General features: G+C 37.1%; 1 protein-coding gene across 1 annotated transcript in view; it reads right to left on the bottom strand.

Moving 5' to 3' along the window:
* Nucleotides 1–672: 672 nt before the first annotated feature.
* The window catches only part of SPIN1 (spindlin 1), a 65,430-nt gene continuing 39,304 nt past the window's right edge, over nt 673–26,798 (bottom strand). Inside the window, exons 2-6 of the mRNA XM_008640174.2 lie at nt 22,498–22,722; nt 14,337–14,385; nt 8,911–9,164; nt 7,706–7,939; nt 673–5,001 (exon numbers count right to left, since the gene is read on the bottom strand). Of these exons, the coding sequence (XP_008638396.1) occupies nt 4,802–5,001; nt 7,706–7,939; nt 8,911–9,164; nt 14,337–14,385; nt 22,498–22,549 (789 nt within the window). The 5' untranslated portion in view covers nt 22,550–22,722 and the 3' untranslated portion in view covers nt 673–4,801. The remainder of the gene's footprint in view (nt 5,002–7,705; nt 7,940–8,910; nt 9,165–14,336; nt 14,386–22,497; nt 22,723–26,798) is intronic.

Here is a 26,798-nt window from a genome sequence, read left to right on the forward strand (position 1 = left end):
GACGAGGAACCTGACAGATGTGAAAATACAGTACAGTAGTATTAAAGCAATAGCTCTGAGTAGGACCGCTACCACCCTCTTAAATCTGAGGGACATTACTGTCAACAAAGCACTGACATTTAAGCTGCTTGTAAGTGAGCTCATAAGTAACCAGCTCTCAGGGGTGAGTTCATTACTGCAGTGATAGCAATAAACATATCTTTGCTTTTATAAGGCTTCTCTTTTTCTCTATACAGAGGAAGCTGCCACCAAACTGAGGTTGGTTTATCAGCGGTAATACAGAACAGGTTCAGGTGTTAGTCACAACACGTTAGTGTATCTATTTTTAACTATGATTTAACAGCCAGGTCACAGAGATAAACACCTGCTTTTTGCAGGTGATACTCCTGCTACAGCAATGTCTTAGACACTCCCTAATCACAGATGTACACAATATAAATCTTTAATGGGAGAAGTGTCAGAGGCAATGGGATACAATGAACTGGAAGCTGAACTAAGCGAAGAGGCTTGGGTATGTATGCTGGCATACTCCATGTTCTGCGGTATACAACTAAATGAGCCTGGTGACAAAAACATGTTGTAGAATCACAGAATCATTTAGGATGAAGAGATCCTTCAGATCATTGAGTCCAACCGTTAACCTAACACTACAAAGTCCACCACTCTACCATGTCCTTTAAGTGCCATGCACCCTTTATTATCAGAAAAGAGGTAGTAATAAAGAAAATCTGTTCAACATGGGAAGTTTGCTTTAGTAATTTAACCACATCAAGTCTTCACAACAACTTACAGGACTTTAGAAAATCTACAACATGGTGATGTTACCTTCTCTGCTCATCACCTCCAATTTGCATCAACTTTGTTTTTTATCACCAGTAAAATACACTTCATTAAATTTTAAATTGTTTTAATTCAAAGCAAATGAATGTATCACCAAAACAATGCCAAATGTTTCTGCACTGTTCCCCACTGCCGACATATTTAGTGTGCTCTGGAAATAGAGACACCTCACAGACCTGCACAGCCCCTGGAGGGGAGTTTTCTGTGTTAATTAAATACAATTTAACAGTATGCTTTAACCTTAGCCAAGTTCCATCTTACCAGCACTTATTAGGAAAAAAGAATAAAGATTTGGCTTTGCAAGCAAACGTATTTCATAGGGCAAGTATTATACCAGCATACATGGCTCAACATTAAAATAATAAATCATTTCAATCAGAAAAATGAAGAAATTGCTTCTTCATAATCTGAAATGACATCACTACATTTTGCTCATGAGAACAAAGTTTACAGGCATAAGTTGCACATAAAGGGTTTATTTTAAATGTTTTAAGGATAGAGTTACATCATAATTATAAAAATTACTTACAGAATTAAGTAACAGATTTAAAGTGTTTATACTTCTAAATGCAGAGAACAGGGAACTGTCTACATTGTTCAAAATAAAATAAAAATAAAGAAACCAAGCTCTAAAGATGAATTCATTACCTAATTTAAAAATGTGAACACGAAGACCTCTGAACTATACACATACCAAGAACCATCCAAATTGCACTAATGATGTAAAATACAAAAAGCACAGCATTTTCAAGGAACCAGAAACTGTTTTTACCATAATCTTTTCCCTGACACAGCTAGTAAATTCTCTCTGAACATAAAGCCCCTATGTTTAAACAATCCATTTCAATAATGCTTCTACCTATTGTGACAAAAAGGGTTTTCCCCATCTCTACTCCAACATAGTTTAGGGTTTGGCACTCAAAAGAAAGAAGAAGAATGTAGTGTTCTGCTATTCAACTGGAATTTTATTTTTTCTTTAACAGAATACATGGTCCCTTCAAATGCTGTATGACACATACAACTGGAAAATTACCTTCCGTTGGCACTATGCTCGTCTCACCGGTGCATTTAATCCTACTAACAACCATTAAAACAGCACAATAAGCAAATTCACAAAAAACTGAACACAAAATAAAAACAGAACAAAACAAAAACCTAAACATTTTAACATGCAACTTTAGTTTGTTACATTGAATGTTCTAACCCTCTAAGCATGCAAAAAAGGATGTTCTGCATTTGTTTTTTTTTTTTTTCCCTTTTAAGAAGTTTTACATGGCAGCCTGACATCACACACACGCACACACACAATATACAACAATACTACAGCAGGTAAATGTGAAAGGTGAATAACTTCTATACAAAGATCCATGGCTTGTGCCATCACAAGCCTTATGTGATTTTGGAAAGTAATGTTGAACCCCTATAACAAGGAACCAACATTTAGTTACCAGGGTAACGCAAGCACTGCATGCAGATCTGAAACATGAGCCTAAAACAAAGCCCAAAGCAGATGGGCAGGGAGTGGAATTAGTCTCAAGCCTCAAAACGGTGGTTTAAGCTATCAAAAAAAAGAAAAAAGTGAAAAGAAAATACCCACGCAACAGACAACGGGGACATCGAAAAACAACCGTGAAATTTACAGTTTGTAGATTATAGTCTAATTGTCAGAATACATAGTGTATTCAATAGGCTTGCAGAAAACCCACAAATGCAAGCCTAATGCTAAAAGTGTTCCAGTAGACCTAAACCTCAGATATTCCAAAACAAACCTCTTATTCCTCAGATATATAGCCCCAAGTTCAGCATACTAGGTTATTCATGTATCTCGTGTATAATTAATACACTCACTCATTCCTGTGCCACAAATATCGACTTGGGCTCATGGAGCCAGGCTCAGCTTTGAGATTTACATGCAGGACTCTTAAGAGTCAATAGAAAACACAACAGATCTGCAGGATGAAAACACTGTGTTGCAAATCTGCTCACTTTGTTCAAACACAAGAAACATTTACGACTCAGGTACTTACTGCATAAGGACTGCATTGAGAAGCTATTCACTGAAAGACAATAGCCTGCCTTTGGTTGCCCATGATGAAATACTGGACATAATGCAATATAGTAGCAATGGACAAAGAATTAAGGTATCATATTTATACGGAGAGTATTTATTACCATTCAACAGCATAATGAGGCACAAGCCTTAAGGCTAAAATATGAAATCAGGCAAAAAAATGGACAGAAAGGGGCTTAAACCACTGAGTCTTCAATATCAAGAATACCCACAACAGAGGTAATCTGCACCTCTGTCCTCTGATTAACAGCACCTCTCCTGCATTCTTCCACTAATGGCACACGGTTGGATATCAGGGTATTTGTTCCTTCCATCAACAAGTGTTAACTGCCTTCACATGCTGTACTTCTGTGAAGCAGTTCCTGCGGAGCTCTGCCTTAATGTAACATGACAACCTTGTTGCTGTGCTGGATTGTTGTTCCAATTCTGTTATTTTTAAAAGCTGCCACTCTTAACAAACCCTAATTTTCATTTACAACTACCTTGCAAGATTATAACCATGAAAGGATTTTGCAGTTGTGGGCTGCTATTTACATCCACAATCTAATGCAGATGACTGAACCACTGAGACTGCCTATAGCTTCCATTAGATAGTACACCACTGGCATGCAGAACTCTAGTGTTCATAGAATGAAATTCAAGTTAACAGCATACCTCAAAGCAAGTACAATGTACACCACAAAAGGCAACAACAGGTTTAAACTGTAGATTTGTCCAGACACTCCTTATGTGGAAAAGCCAGAAAAAAAATAAACTGGGAAGATGCCTTCTTGAACCAAAATGATTAAAAGTAAACCAACACAAAGGAATGCAACAGACTGAGCAGAAGGCAACAAACACTTCTCCTTCTCTAAAGTTATATCTTCACTGTAAAAGGACACCCCCTCCCACTCTCCTGGCATGAGATTGTATTTGCCATGTAAAATATTAACTACTGTTAGGCTTCTAAGTCCACACACAAACAATTCAGGTTGCTAGGTTTTGATATTAAATGAGACTACTGATGCCAATGCGTAGTCTAAAGTTGTCTGAAGTAGCATATGTACTGTTAAAGTTGTGGCACCAAGCACTTGGGTTTTGCTAAGAAATGTGTATAACAAAGAAAGAAAGAAGTACAACATATAGGATTGAAGGCAGCCTTGTTGCATGTATTTTACTGGTTCCTACAACTTGTAAATATGGGCCATTAACCTGCATATTCTAATTAAGTGGTTATACAGATTAAATGTAATTTTATAGTTTAAAGCCTCTTCACTGAAAGGTGCGTAATCCAAACACGATATCCTACTGCCCTGTGACTAGTAAAAAATGCACAAGCATTTCCACACACTGAAAGTTCTTAAAAAGCTAAATTTGAAATAAAGTGTAGAAACACAGCAGATTGATGTTACATGGGTTAGGCACTCCTTGATGCTACACAAACTGTTTAAACCTTTCACAGAAGTCACCTCTGTCCCAACCCTGAAAACAAGGACTGCCAGTATCCAAGAAATTAAATTTAATGTTACAAAAGAAGGCGTATCAAAATATCAAACTACACTTGCATGTGGCAGTTGAACAAGTGAGTGCAAGATTGAAGAAAAAGTCAAAATCTATGAAAAAATTTAATGATTACAATACTAGATCAACTTTACACAGCTTGAATTTGCAGCTGTTCTTTGCTTTTAACTCCCTCCTGCCCTAACATATTAACTTCCTTCAAGAAAAGGAGTTCTCTTACACAAAATGTGTCATGTTTGTATTACTCAGAACAAAACAGTTTTGCTGGCAGAGATTGTGGGTTCGCAGGGACATTTAAGCTTTCGTTAAACTGGAAAGCAGTCAAGTCTTTGTGTCTACAAATTTTACATTTAATAGTTCCACAAATTTGGCAAAAGTTCATGAGGACGTCTAGGATGTCTTCACCAAATCGTAGACATAAATATGGAAATCATCATCAAACTTGATGAAATAGACAGATGGTTTAGCTTCAACTTGATGAATGACCATGCCAGTCCGTTTTGAGCCATCTTCTTTGGCATATTCCACTTGTTTGCCTACCAGGCTGTCCACAACTTCACCCGGTTCCCGTTCTGCAGGAGGTGAATCATCTGTAACATAAACCCAGTGTGCTTTAGTAGACATTAACAAAATTTTGCAATATGGAAGAGAACTGCAGAGTCTTCTTTAAAACTCATACAAAACAATGAAAAGTTGTAAACAGATTAATAAATTTAGTTCAGACAAACACCTAACAATTGCCATGCTTCTAGAAAGTAGTAGCAGAAAAAAATTTCAAGCAATACTGTCTTCAGTTTTATTAAGACAAAAATAGCAGTTTGATTGGTAAGAGAAGTAAATCTGTGACAGGAAGATTTATGCACAAGTTGTAGAAAATGTCTGTAGACAACTAATTTAAGCCATGAGCAGAAAAAGGCATTGGACCTCCTTAGCAGAAAGCTAGCCTAACTTAACTTCTCTCTTTCCACACACATTATTCAAACGTTTAATGCGTGTATGGGACTGCAACAAAAGCATATTTTCTGAAATGGTAGTAGGTGTAAACTTGTTATTAAAAGGGGCTTTTGACTCCATATTTGAATAATGCTATTGGTAAAGTCTGATTGTATTATTTTCCTCTCTGGCAAAACCTACCCAGACATTCCCTATGCTAAATCCGAATAATGAACAGTGTGATTGTAACATGCCAAGTGATCGGCTACAAGCCAATCACAGAACAAGCAGAATAAAGGGTAAAAAGTACTTTACGGAAGCTAACCACATCGTCTTTCTCAGCTCCTCTTCTTTGGTTCCTGATTTAGATAAACTTGTAGTTTGTATTCCACTGAAAAACTATCTAAAGCAATTGTAAGATCTGATGTGGCTTTTATTCTGGAAATCATAAGCTTTTAAATTAATGACCTTGTTCCAAGTTTGCATTAAGAATCCCTTACAGATTCTACCCATTTTATTTTCAGTTTTGAGAGCTGTGAAAGAACTCTCAAAGGAGACAAAAAAAACCACAACAGAGAATGAACTAATTGGCTTGCTTAAAAATTCTTCCATGAACATAAGAAGTTTCTTTTTTAATTTGTGTTTCAGTTCCTCTATAAATGCATTGTCACACATAGTTATTATCCTCTTAGTATCAGTTTTACATGAAGAGGTTTTCTTGGCAAAGATGCAAGTTCAATTCCTGCATTTTGACTTAGAAGTGTAGGCAAAGTTTTAGTATCAGATCCAGCAATACATTTTCCCCTTAGAAAGAAAAAAAGTTATCTATTATTTGGTCTCCTTGCATGTTCAGAACCTATATTTGAGAAGAGACAGTACCCCAGAAATTTTATTTATAATATTATGGCAAGTTCCACCAAATTTACAGAAGTACTCGCAAATATTCTAAAATCTGATTTGAAAAATACTACTCCAAAATAGTAACATCCAATTGTTGACTCAAGGACATAATTCAAAATAACTGGAAAGCATTCGCATTCAGGGAAGGAAGCAAATACTTAGAAGTGTTTAGAAAATCAGTAAGCAGTCAATAATCTTGTGGTGAGCACAGAGGGTAAAGTGCACCAAAAGCAACTAGTTTTTAAATGGAAAGAAAGCATGTAAGATTTTCCTACCCTCAAGGTGGAAGAAAGAAAAGCATACTTAAAATATATTCCTAGTCCTTTTTAGTGGTTGAGACAAAAAACAAGTTATTGTAACATTCAAATCTGAAAGAGCTTGCTTTATTTCTTTAAGAAGAGAAAGGTCACTTTTTTGCCATTAACATCCGTGGTTCACTCTTTAAAAGTACCAGAGATGTTGCTTTTTGCTAGGTGGAGAGAAGAGGGTAATCTAAACATAGATCATTAACACAGAGGTTATGCAAATAAGTGCCACTTTTTTATTCTGCCAGTAGATCGTTACCAGTGGTGCCTCTGAAAGAAGACTATCTCGAACTCAACAGATCATTAATTGGGTAACTGTAGTGGTTGCCTACATAATGCTTTGCATGTGTCTTAGTTACAATTAATTTTCTTTAAATCCGAGATGGCTTCTGTCAGAAAGGCTGTTTTGTTACACAGAAGTAAACCCAAAGTATTCTTTAAAAGCTTCCCCCCTTCTTTTTTTGTATTGACTATCTAAATCTCTAGAACAATATTGATTCTGTGAAAATCCTTCTAAATTAACGGAAGTCCTGAAGAAGAAAGGAGACTTCCCATTCAAAATATCCCTAATATGCTGAAATCTTTTTCTTGCTAGTGTTACAAAATGTGAGAGAAAATAAATTTTCAAAGAATGAGTACTTCTTTCTCACAAGCAACTACTGAAGAAGTTTTTCACACTGAAGACACATAACTCAGTGACATTGTTCTTACTGTATTACTTGGACCCAAAATATTATTCATTCCCACAAGAACTGCTTCAGAGACACAAATCAAGAGCCAACTCCGTAAGACGTGATATGTCCGTAAGAAAACAACATTGAAAGACTTCTGGTTTGTCAGTTTCCACTAAAAAACCCAAACATAAAGTCTTCCACAGTAGTACACCCATATTTCTATCAGAATTAAGAATAATTATGAAGAAGTATTTCCCTGCATATGTCATTGCTAAGAAAAGTTAAATATTTCAGCAGTTAACACAGATGTTCTTATGTTCTGTCTTGTACTACTACATTTGTTAGCTGTGATACCTCAAAAAAAAATTGAAGGGAATAATGAACATGATGCTTGTTTGTCAGCTCTCCTGTCCATAAATATACCACAGCTAAATCTTTAATAAGAAAAGCTGCCAGAAGAAAACAGTAACTGGCCTACTTACTTGAATCAGGCATAATGCGAAGGTCACCTTCTTTATAATCATCTAAGAGCTGGTACATGTACAAGACAGGATCTTTCTCGTAGGTAATATAAAACCATGTGTTCATAATAGGAGCTCGAGCCAAGACCATCCCCCTCCATTCATCTTTTGAGCCATCCTCTGTCTCAAACATATGTTCCACAGCTTTGCCAATCATTGTGTCTGCCAGGTGGGCATCACTAATTCGAGACGAAGCTGAAATGACAGCATTTCATAAATTCATTCAAAAGCACAGATATATATCTTTGTAAAAAATAATCTTTATGCTGATCAATGCACAAATCTGATCGTCAGTTAGTAAATTCATACACAGAACGAACTGTTCATTCCAGAGAGTTTACTACTGCTGCAGAACTACAGAACTTCAGAACATTGTTAAAATAACGAATTATTGTACTCCCTGTGAATAAACAATCATAATGCAAGCTAATGAGAGATCAGTCAAGGCTACAGCAGCAGAGACTCTGAACTTTAACTAGGCACTGGACAGGGAGAGGCAGACAGGAGAAACAAAAGGCATAGCTCAGAACAGTTCTATGATTTTGTTAATTGAACTTTGGGGTTTGGTTCCTCCTAATGCCACCCTACAGACTGCTACCAATTCCTTTGCAGTTAGAAGAAGCAACAGCTTTTTCTGTTTACAAACTAGTGTTTACTTGAGTAGATATCAAACTTGGTGGATTGAAAAACCTGCAGTTTAATAATCCAGTGCTAATTCTGAAAAAGAAAAAGCATTATTACTAATCAGGTTAATTCACTTAGAAAATGTCTTCCTGCCATTATTATAAGTACATGGGGGTAGTACAAGAAAAAATGTGACCTTAGTACTGTTAGACCCACAAAATAGACAATATAGTCTAGATGGCTTAGAGTTGAAATTTTAACAGAAATATCAATGTTAATCTAAAAACTAAAGAATGTTCTGCCTACTATTTAAAGACAGAAGACAGCAACTGCACTAACTCACATCATCAAAACTTCGTGGAATAGAAAAAAATAATTAAAGCATTTAGATTACCTGCCATGAAACAAAAATTAAATTGAACAGTAACATTTACATGGTCACGTTATCTTGGGGGAAGTCTGCAGGCATTAGTGGAAAACATTTAGTGATAAATGTCAGCCAATATGTGTATTTATTTAGGAGAAAAACCCTAAACACTTACCAACTCTGTCTGGAAGAACTTCAAGAGCTGAAACTCTTTCATCTTTGTGAAGTTCTAGTCCATATACACAATCAAATCCATCATACTTTATGAGATACAGCGAGGGATTTACAGGAACTTGATCAAGAACTGTGCCCTTCCATTGTGTTACAGGTCCACTCCCTTCTTTCCATCCATGCTGTATCCTGCAGCCTACAATATTTCTTCGTGGCTGAGAAATAGGTTTGCTTGGTCCCACATTGTTTCTATGTTTTCTGTACACAGATACAAACATTAATATTAAACAAGTACATACATATTCAAAATTCTACTTCAGAAAATAGTTGTATGCTTTTACATAACAATATATTTTATAGCTTAGCACACCTTATTCAAATTAGGGCATAAAACTTATCACACTTAATTGTGAAAAAGAAGAACACAATTAAGAGTAGTGATACATTTTTGACGTGCTGTGTAAGTTTAGATTCCTAGCAGTAAATTCTAAAACTAATTTGCTTAAGCCAAAGTAACTATTCTACCCCTTGCTACACCGAATGTCAAAAGTAAAACTCACCTGATCAATTCCCAGAGCACAAGGTTACCTGGCAGTATTACAACCTTGTTGCTCTCTGCAGAACAGTAAACAACTCCTTCCCAGAAGGAAGAAGTTCAGTGGAAGCATTATGTGGCTGACTCAAATTCTTTCAAAATGTTTGTTTTCCCTAAAACAAACCTGTTTTCACCTAAAGAAATTTAGGCTCCTTCATTTATAGGTAATTTTGACTCCAAGTAGTTTTAAAGACGCATGGCAGCAACAACATTCCCGTATTTAGTATTGAAAATGAAAAATTGCTTGTAATGTAAATGGCCATAGAAGGGATACTCCTCTATGTGGAAGACAGATTATATAACATTTTTGTCCTTCTGATACTTTCATGGAATTGGCACGGAAATTCCCTCTGGTGAGTAACAGTTGCTATTCTGATGAACTGTAATGTAAGCCATTTAACAGTTTCAAATCACTGAAAGTGTTACACAAGTTTTGCTTTATCCAGCTATTAAAAACACAAATTGACAATTTTGAATACAAATGGAAGAAACTAAGGGACATTATGACAATATACAAAATTCTCCTGGATGTCAACTAGTTGTAAAATCATTTTTTGGACTACTACTTGTAGCACACATCATTTCAATGGCAGTAATATATGCACACAACTAGCTTAAAAGCAGTATCTAAAAGATGACCAGTTGCAGAAGGCAATATTCTTCCCTAGACTAGAGATAGTGATCAAAGAAAAAGGTCTCCAAGAATAATGAATGCTCTCACAGAAGTCCCTATATGATTCAAAAAATACAGATAACAATCATACCACTGAAATCTTGGAAGCAGTATTTCAGAATAATACACTCACAATATGATATTGGAACATTTAATGCTGTATCACAACTGTAATCATAACTATTAAAAACAAGATATACAATTACTTCAGCACTTGTCCCACCTCCAGACTTTAATTCACCTTGAAGATATTAGCAAGGGTGTTTTCAAATTTCACTTTTGCTATCATTTGAGGTTTTCAAAGATCAGTTCTGCATTCCTAACTTTGACAGCACAGATAACTGGAAGAGGTTGGAGTTTCTGTAAAGAGAGACTCTCCCACAAAGCTAGTTCTAATTTTATGCAAAAACTAGAATGTGTTCTCAAATTCTAGTTCTGCTCAAGTACGTATATGTATTTCTAATTGTAGTAAGTGTCAGTAACAGCTTACTATTACAAAATACGATCAGAGATCTGGTTCTCAGCACAATAAAATTGAGTTTGTTTTGTATTCAATTCATTTATTTAGTTATAATGAAACACTGCTTCATTCTGAAGGGAATAAAAACAACCAGAGATAAAAGAAGTTAAAACTGACATTGCTCTGTCTAGTTTAAGCAGTTTATGTTGCTCATCATTTCATCTTTGAAATGTTATCGATATTCAACCTCACAGTCAACTTTAGTTTCTGCCTACAAAGCATAATCCACTTTAATATTTAATTTGGAACAATAAGGCAGGAAGCTCCACACTCATTCTAAAAAAAGATGGAAGAAGACAACATAACTGAATTCAAACAGTTAACTATGTTTAAAATGCCTCATAGAGCAAAGAGCATTAGAAATTTAATTACAAGTCAAGTACCCACTGGGTGCACTTGCAGTACAAATTTTTGTTTTAAGGTTGCATTACTGAACAGCTGCTCACTTCTCATTTGAAGTGGTTCATACTGCTAAGAAATGAGATATTCAAACTAGTATATTACCAAGGAAAACCTACTTCTCGCATCTGAATATGTGGTAAGAAAGTAAGCAAAAGTTTCTAACTATCAATAAGTTATGAATGCACTTCCATTCAAGACAACCAAGTAACCAACTCTCCTTTCCTCGAAAGATTGGCATTTTTGTGATAAATCAAGTTACACAAATGACCTTCTATGATGCTCTATCCAGAAGGTCCAACACAATTTTTTCCTTCTCTTTCATTACAATAATCTTTAAAATTTCCACAGAGATTTACTCTTGGATATTTGAAAGCAATTAGACATGTAAGACATGAAGCCAGGAAAAACAGAAAATAGCAAGTCCTGGAAATAGTTCTTGACACATCAGACACATCCTCCTTGTAAATGGTCCTTCGATTCCCTAAAGTTTCTGATCCTCTTCTTTATCTTGCAGGCTGTAAGCTGTTAAGTAAAACCTAGTGTGAAAAAGTTTCATTATCAGAACCAGATACTTTGGAAACGTTCTGAAGACTACACAGTGAGAAGGAAATCTGCCCAGCTTTTAAAGCTGCGCTTATATGGTCCTTGCATTTTTTATTTGGCAACTGCTACCAGGGAAACCAACATAGTGTAGAACAGCAGAGGACTGGTAGCAGAAAAATCAGCCATTACCAGAGAGTTGTGCTTAAAACACAAACTAGCTTTTAGAAAAATGGAAATGGCAATGCCCAGTAACCTATAAAGTTACCCATTTAGGCTTCATTGTTGATTGTTTTTTATCCCAATCATGTCATCTCAGAAAAACACCACATGAAAAAAAAAACCCAGGAGGATGAAAGAAAACCACATCTCTCAGATATGCAAAACACGCACAACTGTGAAAAACTGGAATGAAAACTATAAAACATTATAGAAGCAGTACAGCAGCAGTAGTCAGTATACTTTCAAATCTTCCATGGTACGAAACAGAAAAGTTACTAAAAATAGGACATAAAACTTAATAAAACGGTGATCTTATTAATATCTATCACTAACAACAGAATGGTGATTGGAGAATTGTTATTAGCTACTTTTCATGATATTCAGACTATGAGGCAAATTAATTAAGACAGAAGTTTTAAAGTACTTTCTGTACTCCTTCAAAAGTAAAAAAAATCATTCATTTGTGAATTTCAGCTCTAGATGTTGTAGAAGCCAAGAGTATGTTACCTTAAAGTGGTATCAAAATTTCAAAATGTTTAAGTTCACTTGTAGTTAAATTGCAGGTATAACCTACGCCTCAAAGTCTCTGAATTGCCGACTACAAGAAGTCTGGAGAGCCTATGAAGAAAGGATTGTTTCGTACTTGTGCTAGTTCCTGTACTTTCCTTATAAACTAAGGGTGGAAAGAATGACATCTGTTAGTTTACTGACTGATCTGATGCCAATGAGGTCAGCCTCATATTGGCAGAGATCATCACTCCCCACTGACAGAGCACTTGGAAGAACTGTCCTATAACCATGGGAACCATCTCCAAAAGGCTCAACACTTAACTACCATTTAAAGAGTTCAGAAGGCTCATCCACACTGCTCGTTCTATCACATCCTCAATTTATTGAGTCATGCCTTGTTCCATCCTCTGCTGCAAACCTTCTGAAGCTTGTTTAAAATCTCAACAGTCTTTGAGTGCCAGTAGGCTTCTTTTTCTTTTTCCTTAAATGAAGAGGTAACTAAATAAATAGCTAAATCAGTGACAAAAGTATACATTACTAACTCATGGTCTATTGTATTGGCTCAGAGTAGTATCAGCATATAGTATTACATCATATTCATATCCTAGTAATTTACAGTAAACTATAAACAATATTCTACTACTCTACCTCATTCTCAGACAAGTCAGTAAGCAGCAAACAAGAATTCATCTTGGCTTGGTACAAAAAACCTTAACTAAATAATAAACAATTGAACTAGGCTAAATTAACATAAAACTAAGCTGAATGCTTAAGTTAAATACCTCAAAATTATGTCACTTAGGATCAAAACTTCTTATGTCCCACAAAAGCCTTTATGCTAATAAATTTACAGCCTATTTAGTTATTTAAATAAGTGTATATTAACACAACAATAAAGACAAATCTAGCCACCCTCAAGTACAAAAGGCAACCCACCTCTGATAGTCTTCCCATCATACACTCCTTTCTCTGAGCGGTTGAAAGAGAACAAGAGAAATTAAATTTTAACCAACTCTACCTGCCCCTAGACAAATAAATGTTTGTCTTTGCCTTCTATGAAGATAGACAAGAATGGATAATGATGAGCTGGTGGAAGGCATCAGAGTAGTTTTACATCAGGTGTTGTCTCTGGGAAACAGCTAATACTGTTAACAGTGATTAACTACATTAACTGTGGAAAATATACCTGCCAAACAAATTGCTTGTGATTGATGCACACTATATGACTTTACACTTACAAACAGCTAGAAACATTTTAAGTTTCCCACTTACCCAGCTTAGATTTCTCTCACCACATATAGCCAGATATGGAATCTTGCTGTATGACACTAAGACCAATTATATCAAGGTTACTTTCACACAGCTACTCACCAGTGTTCAGCTGCTACTATTTAAAATGTTGTAGATGGAAAAATACATGCCATGAAAGTGTAGCAAAAGCAGGTATCCTTCCTTCAGATACTAACAGCAGCTTCCTTACAGAAGTATTTCAGTACATTCTTTATTTTTAAAAAATGAAAAATCTTTTCCACCACTACGGTTACAGTGCATACATGATTAGATATATGTAAGATTCCTTACCAACTGGGTTCTTACTAAGCATGATTTGCAGGTTTTTTGACCTGGTGACTGCATGAACTCTGTGCCAGAGAACAGACATCCTACAGTAGATGTGGCTAACTTCAGGCTTGAAAGACCTTCTCTACAGATTCCAGAAAGAATTTCAAAATTGTATTCAAGAAAGATATAATGTTAACAGTCAAAACAATGTTTAAAACTTCATCTGTGGGGCTTTCTTTCCTACTACCCTCTTGAAAGAATTAAAAGTCTGACTCTACACACATATACGGACTGAATATTATTCCACAATTTTTAAGAACAAACTGAGTGGAACAATACAGATATATTTCTAGAACAGTACTTCCAGTTACTGAGAGCTATTCTTTAATAAATACATTAACAACTTACTTGTGGGAAGTTCTTTTCTTCATCATGCTGGCAGACACTCCTGCATGACCTACAATATAAAAGATGTTGGAATTATTGAAAAATAATTTAAAAACTTACATTAAAGCCTTCATATTAAATGTCAAAATGTAAAGAATCCAAACACTTCATGTTATGACTGATCAGTGACCTGCTACAATGGGAAAAGGCTCTAGAGAGATAGACATGGACTATGTGCACATGAAGCTGTGGTGAGCTGACCTTGGCTGGACGCCAGGTGCCCACCAAAGATGCTCTATCTCTTCTCTCAGCTGGACAGGGGAGAGAAAAGACAACCAAAGGTTCCTGGCTCAAGAGAGGGACAGAGAGGCATTACTCACCAATTACCCTCACAGGCAAACCAGGCTTGACTCGGGGAGTATTAATTTATTACCAATCAAGTCAGAGTAAGATAAATAATGCCAAATCTTAAAAATACCTTCCCCTCAGCTCTCCCTTTTTCTTGGGTCTAACTTCACTCCCAATTTTTTTCTACTTCCTCTCTCCCAGGTAGCACAAGGGGACGGGGAATGAAAGTGCAGTCAGTTAATCACACGTGTCTGCTACTTCTTTCTTTCTTCTCAGGGTTAGGGTTAGCTCTCCCTCCTCAGGTGGAGGACGCCTCTCACTCTTCCCCTGCTGCAGTGTGGGGTCCCTCCCAGAGCAGACAGTCCTCCGAACTTCTCCAACGTGAATCCTTCTCAGGGGCTACAGTTCTTCACAAACAGCTCCAGCATGGCTCTCTTCCACAGTGTGCCATCCTTCTCGACCAGGCTGCTCTGTAGTGGGTCCCTCACAGGGTCACAATTCCCGACAGCAAACCTGCTCCAGTGTGGGCTCTTCTCTCATGGGGCCACAGGTCCTGCCAGGAAATCTGCTCCAGTGCAGACTTCCTGCAGGTTCACAGATTCCTTCCATCACATCCACTTGCCCCAGTGCAGGGTCCCCCAATGGACTGCAGGAGCACAGCTGCTTCACCATGAGCATCACCACAGGCTGCACAGGAACCTCAGCTCCAGTCCCTGGAGCACCTCCTTCCCCTTCCTTCTGCACTGACCTTGGTGTTTGCAGGGCTGCTACTCTCACACAGTTTCACTCCTCTCCTGCAATTGCTGCGGGGCAGAATCTTTCCCCCATTCGTAAATACAGTATTCCAGTGGCATTTCCATCATCACTGTTTGGCTCAGCCAATGGCGGGTCCATCTTGGAGCCAGCTGGCATTGGCTCTGTTGGACACAAGAGAAGCTTCTCGCTGCTTCTCAAAGAAGTTACCCTTGCACCCTCCTGGTACCTTGCCATGCAAACCCAACACAAAAGCTCAGTGATGAACATAAAGAGTGACTGACAGCAACTATTAAAATGAAAGTTGAATTAAACACAACAGGGACAATAGTTGACATGGTCAATCAGCAACAATAGGGAATCAACAGGCTGTTTTAAACTTTCATCCTTCAGTTAATAAAAGGAGATGCAAATACACATCTTCCTGAGTTAGCCAGACCAGCACTACCCAACAGAGCACATAAAAATCTAACAATAAACAAGATTTTTACAGACGGAAGAACACTGGACTCGACCCAGTGATAATTTGGGATGAATGTGAAAAATGGAAAGCTTTTAGTAAGATGAAATGAGTAAATGGGAAATCAGGCTTCTGCTGGTTGTTAGAGAGCCACTCACGAGCAGCCATGAAGAATTCAGCAGAGGAAATACGCAAGAACAAAATGACAGAAAAGCAATTTTAAAAGATAACGTATATAAAAGGTGATGTGCACAGCTAAAAAAATCAAAATTAGTTCTTAGAATGAAAACTGCACCTCAGATTACAGCCAATGGCCACGTGCATAAGGAATCATTTCCTAGGGCTGACTGAAACAGCCCCTGTTAAAATGATGGCTGATGGTGACTACATGGCCAGAAGATACCTGGCTTGATCCTGATTTCTGTCTGTCTTGCTCACTGTAATGGTTTTGAATGCTATGGATTTAAATTTCTTCACAGTAGCTTGTTTTGGGCTTTTTGGATTTTTTGCTTCTTGTTTGCCGTATCTAAAACAATCTGGTCACAATGCTGGACTGACCCGTGTGTAACTCTTAATGCCTTGTGTTTATATACAAACGTGCCTAGAATCTTAACTAGGACTGCTTGAATGAACACCTACAGAGAAATATTTTAATTTCTCTATAGGCCTAAACAAACCAATTCTTTTAAATTCAGTTATGCATGTTCCAAGCATAACTGGAATTATATATGTATTGAAAACTTTCACTATATTAACAGAATCACACAGGAGCCAAGCACTGACAGTATCATTAACGTTCCAAGTCTTCATGAATATTCTACTATTTTCATTTTTATATGAAAACTTTAAGAGGGTATATACAAAGCTACAGAAATGGCAGAATTCATATAATTAATTAATAATTAAAATAATCTTCTATTTAGTATAATCAAGCTTGCATCAGATCTTCAAGAACCTGTACTTTCAACAGCAATGATATCTGAAATGTTCCATTTTAAAAATTAAGCCCTGTGTGTCAATTACTGCAGTAAAGATCCTACTTACATTTTTGACTGTTACAAAACCAAATAATTAAACTGAGTATTTGTAAGAACTTAGCTGGAAAAACAAAACCAGCATCACAAAAGTTTGACTGGAAACCTGTAAGACTTTAGGACTTTATTACACCCAATTAAAAAAGCTGTCTATGCATACTGTCAGTTACCTCTCTGTATATAAGGTGGCTGTGTTCTACTAATACGCAATATAATAAAACACATTTTATTAAAAATATGGTGGTGTTTTATTAAAATGAAGTAATTTCTTAAAATCCAAGAACTGTCCTTACAAAATAGAGAAACTTCATCACCAGAAGATGAATACATGTAGTCTACATTTTACATTTCTGGCTAATGAGAGAAAAGTAAGATTTTGGCTAAATTAGCTCAAGTAAAAACACAATGAAACAACAGAATGCTGCAGCACAAGAATTTGCTTTCTGCCCTCTGCTCAAGGACTTGGGAACCTGGGAGTAAGAAAGGAGGTATGAAGCATTTACCTTCCAAAGTCAAGAACAGAAGCACTAGACCTACACAGAAGGAAGATTTACTACAGCGTTTGCCATAAGTAGAGAGGAGAAGCCATGATGACCTCCAGGAATGGGATTTTGCTGTTTACTAACTTCTCACCTTGGGATCTTCAGATCTTTGATCAAAGATTCAGCTTGTTCACTGATGTAATGAGCTCTATACCAAAGACAACACAGACTAAGTACTACTCATCATCTTAAGTCAGGCAGTATCTTAAGAGAGCTCCCAGTTTAAAACATGAAGTAACGGCATTTGGATGTTTAATACAAATATCAATAGCAAGTATTTGAAGATCCTAAGTTAAATGCACCCTTGTACCAACCAGATGCCTATTTGCCACAACTTGCCCTCCTAATTTGCACTGTGTGAATTCAGACAGGTCTCAAAGAGATGTAAACTGCTTTTAAGGATGTATTAGGTTACACTACTGAATTGCTTGGCTATACAATTGCAAAAACTGCAACAAGAGTTTCTGTCCTTTAAAGCCTCTCTGGACAAGGGACAGAACAGCGCAGAATCCTTATGTTTAACATATTCTAGTGAGAAGGTCAAAATCAGAATTATCCGCCTCCTGAATCTTTCTTGGTCCATAAGAACGGAGCAGCAGGACATGACCCAGCCATGGGCACTCACAGCCCAGAGAGCCAAACGTGTCCTGGGCTGCATCCAAAGCAGCGTGGGCAGCAGGGGAGGGAGGGGATTGTGCTCCTCTGCTCTGCTCTGGTGAGACCCCACCTGGAACACTGCATCCAGCTTTGGGGTCCTCAGCACTGAACAGACCTGCTGGAATGAGGTCAGAGGAAAGCCATGAAGATGACTGAAGGGCTGGAGTACCTCCTGAAGGAGGAAAGGCTGAGAGTTGCGATTGTTTGGCCTGAAGAAGAGATGGCTCTGATGATACCTTATTGCAGCCTTCCAGTATGTGAAGGGGGCCTAGAAGAAAGATGGGGACACATTTCTTAGCAGGACCTGTTACAACAGGATATGGGGTAATGATTTTAAAATGGAGAAGATTAGATATAAGAAAGAAGATTTTTTACACTGAGTGTGGTAAACACTAGCCCAGGTTGCCCAGGGGTGGTGGTTGCCCCATCCCTGGAAGTGTCCAAGAGCAGGTTGGATGGGGCTCAAAGCAACCTGATCTAGTTGAACATGTCCCCACTAATTGCAGAAGTTGTACAAGATGACCTTCAAAAGGTCCCATCCATATCAAACTATTTTATTATTTTATGACATTAGAGCACAGAAACATATTTTTTGTAATAGAAAGTGAACACAAACTCCAGCTTCCAGACAAGAGCAACAGAATTAAGTATTCAATTGTCATATGGTCTCTTGCATTTTCTGAGGCTCGTTCATTCTCAACAAACCCTTAAAATTCAACAGCAAAACTAGAAACCATGTTTCTGAATATTTCTACTTTACTCCGGGCAAAGACAAAGAAATAGGGTATAACAAGACTAAAATAATCTTTCAGGATGTTGGCTTCAAGGGAAATACGCATATCATTTCAGCTGGGGCTATAGGAGAATAGGAAGAAGGATGGGAGAAAGCTACTGGCAATGTTTTTGCTATTGTGACATGAGTTGGTACCCTCCATGCAATTCATGGAAATCAGACAGGCTCTTCAAAAAACAGCAACAATATTTTACTTCTCTGAATACATCCCATATTTACAACACACAGCAAGACCTACATGTTTTTAAGTTGCATCCCAGAATCTTCCGTGGGAACAGCAGTAATTCCACTCTGTATCTGGAGACTCTTTCAGAATTACTTTCAGGGACCTAACAAACACTTCAGTGTGCTGATTCACAGCCAGTACTGCTCAACCTCAACTTAAAAGAGTTTGAAGAAGGGAGGTCTTTCAATTGAAGTAGGTCAGAAGTAGAGACATAAACCAAATTCTAACTCTGCAGAAAGACTTCACTGCAATTCTAAGCAATTCACATCCATGATCTCTTTTCTTAGTTCGTAAAGACAATACTAAAACAATTTACACTTGCTTTTAAGGGTGAAAAAACTACAAATGCTCATATATAACTTAATAGTTATATGTTCATATATATGTTAAAAGTTTTCTTTACTAAGAAAGTACTTTTATGTTTTCAAACCATCCAGTAAAGGCATTACAATTGCTCCTGACCATCATGCAGTTTGGTAGGATTCTGTACCAGAAGAACACTGCTAAGACTCCAGATGACCATGGCTTTAACTTACACAGCATTAAACAGGTGATCATTAGATTTAAAAGGCTCAATTGTGTTAACACAGGGGTAATCACATCTTACAATCAATTATACTGTATATTAATTTTTTTTAAAATCTGTATTTCTCCTATATTTGGGACAGCAATGCACTAATTAGAGACAGGCAGGCACATCACCAAGAGTACCTTGTCTGATTCACTCAAACTGTATCGTGGAAAGCAACTCTATGCTTTGACAAACTCCTAGAGTCTGTAGCCATGTACTCTTCTGTTGTGTAAAAATTACAAGTCTAGCTTTCCTTCTTTTCTCCACCTTCAATCCTACCCTTTGTTTCCCAAAAAGGAACTATGTACAAAGTATATTTCCCAGAGAGAGTGACTTGAAAAGCCTAGTTATTATAAATAACATGTACCTCTTCCTTTACACCCACTTCACAACACATAAAAGCACTTCCTTCCTAGGCAAACAAACAGGACAGCTGAAAATCAGCTTTGTTAAACATGCTACCAACCTGTAGTGTCACTGATTGGTAAGTCTCTACAACACGATGAAATCAAGGCCAGTTGAAAAATGTTTTGTTAATGCATTAAATTTTGCCCTGTATGAATACCTGACATTACCACTGGTTTATCTCTACCTCCAGATTGTTTTTTGCAGTCCTCCTAGAGACCAGAAATGTTATGATTTTACAATATTAACATTATCCAATATAAAATACAAAGACTATTTCCACTCTTTCTTTGTATCTTTTTCTTTTACTGTATCTTTTTCTTTTACTCTTTTTTCCTTCTGAGTAAGACTACATTACTGCTTTATTATCCAATCCCAGATGATAGCAATTTTATAAGCAAGACTTAAAATCCCAATTTCTACTTAGGATGTAGCTACTCTGGAAGACTATTGTGGTTCATAAAGTTCCTTGGCAAGTGGCAACCGTCATAAAAAAGGAAGGCAATAAATTTGTATTCATAATGCTGTAAAGCTCAGTAAATCCTATTTAAAAGTTACTTCTTAATTTTCTTTTTTTACAGCTGTTCTAGGTAATCTCACAGACCCTCTTAAGGGTTCAGTCCTAAGATGGGGGAAGGGACTTTTCACTAGATCTGGTTGCTTAATATCCCTTTGAACATGACCATAAACATTTCCAACAAGGAGTCACTCATATATAGGTAACCTGTTCCTGTGTTTCACCATATACATCATAAAAAATTTCTTCTGTATACTCAAACCTAACTGTACTCTCTTTCTGTTTAAGACAATTACCCCATGTACTGTCACTGAAGGCCTTGGAAAATAGCCTCTCTCTGTCTTTCTCATAAGCCCCACTTAAAAATTAAAAAGTTGTACTGCCTGGAGCCTCTTCTCCAGGCTGAACAACAACTCTCAGCCTTTTCTCATATGACAGGAGCTCCAGTCCTTTGGTCACTCATGGCCATCCTCTGGACCTATTCTCTTTCAGTTTGAAGCCATTTCCCCTTGTCCTGTCATTATGAGCTTGTAAATAGTTCCTCTCCAGTTTCAAGGCCCCTTCAGGTACTGCAGGCCATAATTAGGTCACCCTGGAGCCTTCTCTCTCTCCAGGCTGAACAACCGCAGCTCCTGCAACCTCTGCTCATAGGAGAGGTGCTCCAGGCCTCGTATCGTCTTCATGGCCCTCGTTTGGACTCACTCCAACTGGTCTACATCATTCTTATGTTAGGGACCCCAGAGCTGGATGGTGTCTCACTGGAGTGGACTAGAGAGGCAATAACACCTCCCTCAACCTGCTGGTCATGCTGCTTTTGATGCAGCCCAGGATCTGCGAGCCTATCTGGGCTGTGAGTGTACCCTGATGAGTAACGCCGAGCTTCTCATTTGCCAACACCCCGGAGTCCTTCTTGTTGAGGCTGCTCTCAATCCATTCTTTGTCCAGGCTGTATTTGTGCTTGGAATTGCCCTGACACAGATGCAGCACCTGGCACCTGGCTTTGTCAAACATCGCAAGGTATAAACCTCTCAATCTTCTCCAGGGTCCTGTGGATGGCACCCCTTCCCTCCAGCATGCTAATGGCAACACACAGCTTGGTGTCATCAGCAAACTTGCTGAGAGTGCACCCAATTCCCACTGTCCCTACCACTGAATAAGATGTTAAACAATGCTGCTCCCAATACTGACACCTGAGAAATTCCACTCATCACTGTCTCAATTTGGTCACTTAACCAAGTGTAACTTCGTACTGGATCTCTCCTTTGAAACCTGTAATTGTTACTTGAAAGGTAACTGTATTACCTTTGGAATCAGTACATGTTTCAAATAAGTGATAGCACATTTTAACACAGTCCCAGGTAAAATACAAGCTTGAAATTTTCCAAAGGGTGAAATCCTCCAGTATCAGTTGTTTCAATTTTTAATGAATCAGACAAGTATTTGAAAGCACCAGAATGGTCTATTCTATTGCTTGGGTATTTTAAAAATTAACTGAGCTTTCCCAATTACATTGTCAGTTGGTTGGTTTCTCAAGAATTTCATAAACACTCCAATTCACAATGGTTGGTGATAAAAAATATGTTGTTTTCCCCACAAAGGTCACTGGTTAATAACTTTTGACACAACACAAAATAGTAAGGTCAGATCTGTACTGCTAAATTTACATTTGTTTTTTCAATCCATGATCTTCTAGAACAAAAGCAAATTTTCTTTTAAAACAAGAATGACATTTGCATTTTTAAGTTGTATTCCAGAATCTTCTGTGGGAAAATAATTAACATCTGCAGAAAATCATTTACATATTTAAAAAGTCAATAAAGTAAGAACACTTTTTATCCATTAAAAGCAAAGAAAAGCACCATAAAGAACACCTCACCTGCATCAGCTCTGGACCGCTGACCTGGTGATTTTCCAAATGGGGTCTTCATTCATCTGTGTTTAAGTGAGCAGCAAAGCTGCTGGACTAGGGTGAAAATCCAGTTCGTTTCAACTTCCAGGATATCTTATTAGTCTTAGGATGAGACAACCACTTATAATCCACCATTCAATCAAGAACTTCTCCTTCCTCAAATGTAGAAGATGCACTTTCAATTACAGTAATCTGAAAAACAAAACAGGTGGAGTGTAAGTAGCGTGAAACAAAAATACTCTATCTTAACCAAGTCTCACTTTAATGCTTGTTTTCATACGCAATAGGATATTCCTTCACATTCTGTTATTCTGAAAACATTCAGCAGTATATGGCCAAACAAACACAAGGGCTGCTACTTTTATGTCCTAGTTACAGTAAAGTTCCACCACATCACTATGTCAATTACATAGAGAAAAAAGCTTCTTAAAAACCATTGAGCTTAACATATGGGAGAATGACTACTAACTTAGAAGAAACTGTACTACCTTTACCAGGGTAAAGCACAAATCAACTCTTTCCATTGGTTAGAAATAATGTGCTCCCACTCACATAGCAGAATAACTTTGTTTCACAGAAGTTTAAAAGAGCCTTGTTGAAAAAAATGCAACACGAAAGGTTTTAAAAATACTGATTACACTGCAATGACTGCTCAAGCCAGCAATTTGTTGAGTAGGTCAACAGTTCACAGATCTGATGATTCATAAATCTGTTTAAGTTTCTGGCAATTCTCTCTACCTAAGCTCATCAAATTCCTAAAGCATTTTGTCATCACATTCCTCTAGATGAGGGAGGCAACTGAGAACAACCTTTTAATGCCCTTTTCAAGAATTAATTACAGAAATTTTTGACCGTGTGAAAAAAATCAAAGCATTATAGGTGAACTTATTTCAGAGTAACATTTTTGGGCCAGACACATTTGTTCACTACTTCAGTGTTGCCCACAACTAAGGCAAGTGAGATCAGATAATTTCCTTAAGAAATGTCACTGCTCATCTGTGAGAGAGACATGGCCTCTCTATTCTGTGAGACAGCACTGTCTTCTCTCTTTTACTTCAGTTTTGGAAGCTGTTGTCAATTTTCATACAGGGGTTAAAACCAGAAGAATGCCCTTAACTAGTGATCCAGCAGAGGAAAAATTGTAGCTTAAGCTTGTCCCTTACTGAATAAGGGAACATACAGGTTTTAGCATACCCTGAGGTATGGTAAAACTGTTACACAGAAAAATGCATTTACATCTAACACTTGACAATTCTTTCATGAATTGTACCCATTGACTTCTAGGAACAATACAGCAACTAAGAGCAATACACCTAGGAAAAAGTGGCAACAGGGAGACAAACATTCAGTCATCTGCAGTTTTTAGAAAGAACTAACTTAAGACATTCACAGTCAGGAATTCTTAAGAACTTATGAAATTAAAAAAAATATTTACAGAAACTTACTAGTTTTTCTACATTTCATCTCTTCCTGAAATTTACCAGTATATACCCAACAATGCTAAATGATACCAGGGCAACCATATTCAACAATATTCTAATAGGAAGCAATTAGCTTGCTTAACTACTGGAAACAGCATAAGGATGATCTTTTTCTACGGAACTCAGACTCATTTTCCTATGGATTAAAACACATTAATACAGAAGCATCACAGATTATGAAAAACCAACTCTGAATTCTTAGCACTGCTGTAATATACTACTATACTCAGTCTCACAGGTACAGCACAAACATTCAAGAGATCAACTATTTTCCTCCAGAAAAGCTATTAGTTCAGAAGCAACTGTAATCTTGTATTATATCTTCTGATCTAAAAAAACCCACAAAACTAAACAAAAAATCCCTCCAAAACATAAACCGAACCATCATCACCACCTCCACAAATACACAAAATGGGAAAATTCTTCAAATTTAGAAAGTAATACACCCTTTTACAATAAGCTGTTGAACTGCTATTCATGTAACACCTGTATTATACACTTCCCCCTCCCAGGATTTCCAATTCATAGTAAAAATAAAAAGTACTAGGTATTTTGATTGCATTGCTTATGTAGTTGTGTACAAAAATAATTAAGACATCACAAAATATATTGTTTTCTACCAGTTAATTTTTCATAATAGAATATCCCCAATCATTACTATGCCCCAAATTTGAAATCATGCTTCAGAAACAGAAAATTTATTTCTAATCCTTTTAAAGTTACAATTTGTTTGCTAGCACTTAATAATAAAGTGCTTCACTGTGCTCTCTGAAGCTATGGATGGACACAAGGCTACTGAAGTTAAAACCTGATCCAGCAGTGTAAACTGACTTTCTAGAAACTAAGCCCGTAACTGTTACTAGTTCAAAACCTTACTGAAGAATTAAGTTGTGCTTTCCTAAAACCAGCATTCTGAATTCAATTTACATATCAGTTGCATAGTGACAGTTCTGAAGATAATAATAAGGAGGCATAGAACCTGATTTTCTGAAAATAAATTGATATACTTTAAGAACACTTTGAATTTTTAAAAATATGTAAATAAGTCTTACTTACTTGATTAAAAATACACCAAACCCTGTAAAATTTAGGGTTCTTAAATGTGATAAATGACAAAACATCAGACTTAATGCCATTATGCAAATATCTTGATCTCCTAATATGGAAAATCATCAAGAAAAAAACCTGACTCACAAAATGAAAACTCTTCTATTTCAAGTCCCAAGAAATGTCATGTTTCATATAAAGGTAGGAAACACAAAATCAAAACATGCATCTGATGCACTCAGAGTTGCAATAAGCTGTTAAGAAAGAGCAGATACTTCTTGTTTGGCTATACGTAAGATGACCTATGAAACAATCAACTTTTTAGAGGTATTCTGTTGATAGCAGCCGATACAGTAAATCCAACATAAGTAGGGTTTTTTTGGATACAAAGTGACACATCCAAAGCAAGCTAGACTAGTACAGACTGCCAGTAACTTTCAGAAGAGAAGTGCCACTGCCTACTTGTCAGACACCCATTTCCCCAACACCCAACAGCACAGGTCACCATCAGTGCAGCTGCAGGTTTCACTTAAAAAACAGACAAGTTTTGACTTGTGAGCTGCTACTCACCAGCCCACGTGTGCTGCTCATCTGCTTTTACAAGCCTTTCCACACAAAAGTATACTTTAGGAAAAAAAAAAAAAGTGGAAATTAGATGACTCCTTTGTCTGATAGTGGCCTAATTATTGTGGAGTGTTTCAGAGACTATTAAGTGTTATAAAAACACTAGCATTACAAACTGTCAATCATACCAGTTTTATATGAGAATAGTAGAATCATTCTATCAAAACAGGCAGAAAGACATGACATAAAGACAGAAAAAGTAAAGTGATGAAAAAATAATTTTTGCAGTATAAAGGGAAATGATGGAAAAAACATCTTTCAGTTTTCACTGTGAAACATCTTAACCCTCTCTATAAACTTAGTTGTTTAGAAACATTAAAATGTTGTATGAGCTTTTAACTCCATGAAAATAAAAGTAACCACCTGAGATAATTCTCTAGCATAAATTTAGCTAACATTCATGTCTCTATTTCCATAAAACTGCATGCATTTCACTGCAACACACAGCACAATGTTGTTTACAGCATTTTTGTGAAAAGCTTCATGGTTCTACTATCCACTGAAGAGGGATGTGAGCAGCACAAAACTAGTGATAATTAAAGCTGACACCAAGCCCACAATTTTAAGTGCCTTACTCCTAAACAGTGTATTTAAATTTTACCATCATGAACACAGAAGGAAGTAATTTGCTGAGGAAATGCTTTACAGGTAAAAGTTTGGAAGCAGAGGAAGGGTAATGGCATGTGTTGCTTGTATTCGGATTGTACAGTTTCTGACAAAAGTGGCAGTCTCACCTTCTCAGGTCTGTCAGAGCCACCAGTGATTAGGCCTTCTGGCACCACCTGGTGGGCTTCAACATTTTTACTTCACTATCTACAACACTTCTCCTTCAGGCAACTCACTGAGAACTTCCACTGCTAGATGCTCAGGGGAGGACCAGCACTTCACAAGAATGTTCTGGGGAAGGAGTCATTCTAAACTGAAATGCAACAACTAGCTTCCTTGGTAAGTAACATTGTGATTTCCGTAACACAGCTCAGAGCTACTGGTACATGTTTCAGGTGAAGCAGTAGCATAGTTTGTTCCAGCACTAACAAGTTGGATGAAGCATGTCTGTTATTTAGACTCCCTAATCCTTATTATACGAGCAGAAAGGATCATTCTATGCAAGTCTTC

The sequence above is a fragment of the Corvus brachyrhynchos genome, unplaced genomic scaffold, assembly GCF_000691975.1.
Source record: "Corvus brachyrhynchos isolate BGI_N302 unplaced genomic scaffold, ASM69197v1 scaffold408, whole genome shotgun sequence".
Taxonomy (NCBI): Eukaryota; Metazoa; Chordata; class Aves; order Passeriformes; family Corvidae; genus Corvus; species Corvus brachyrhynchos.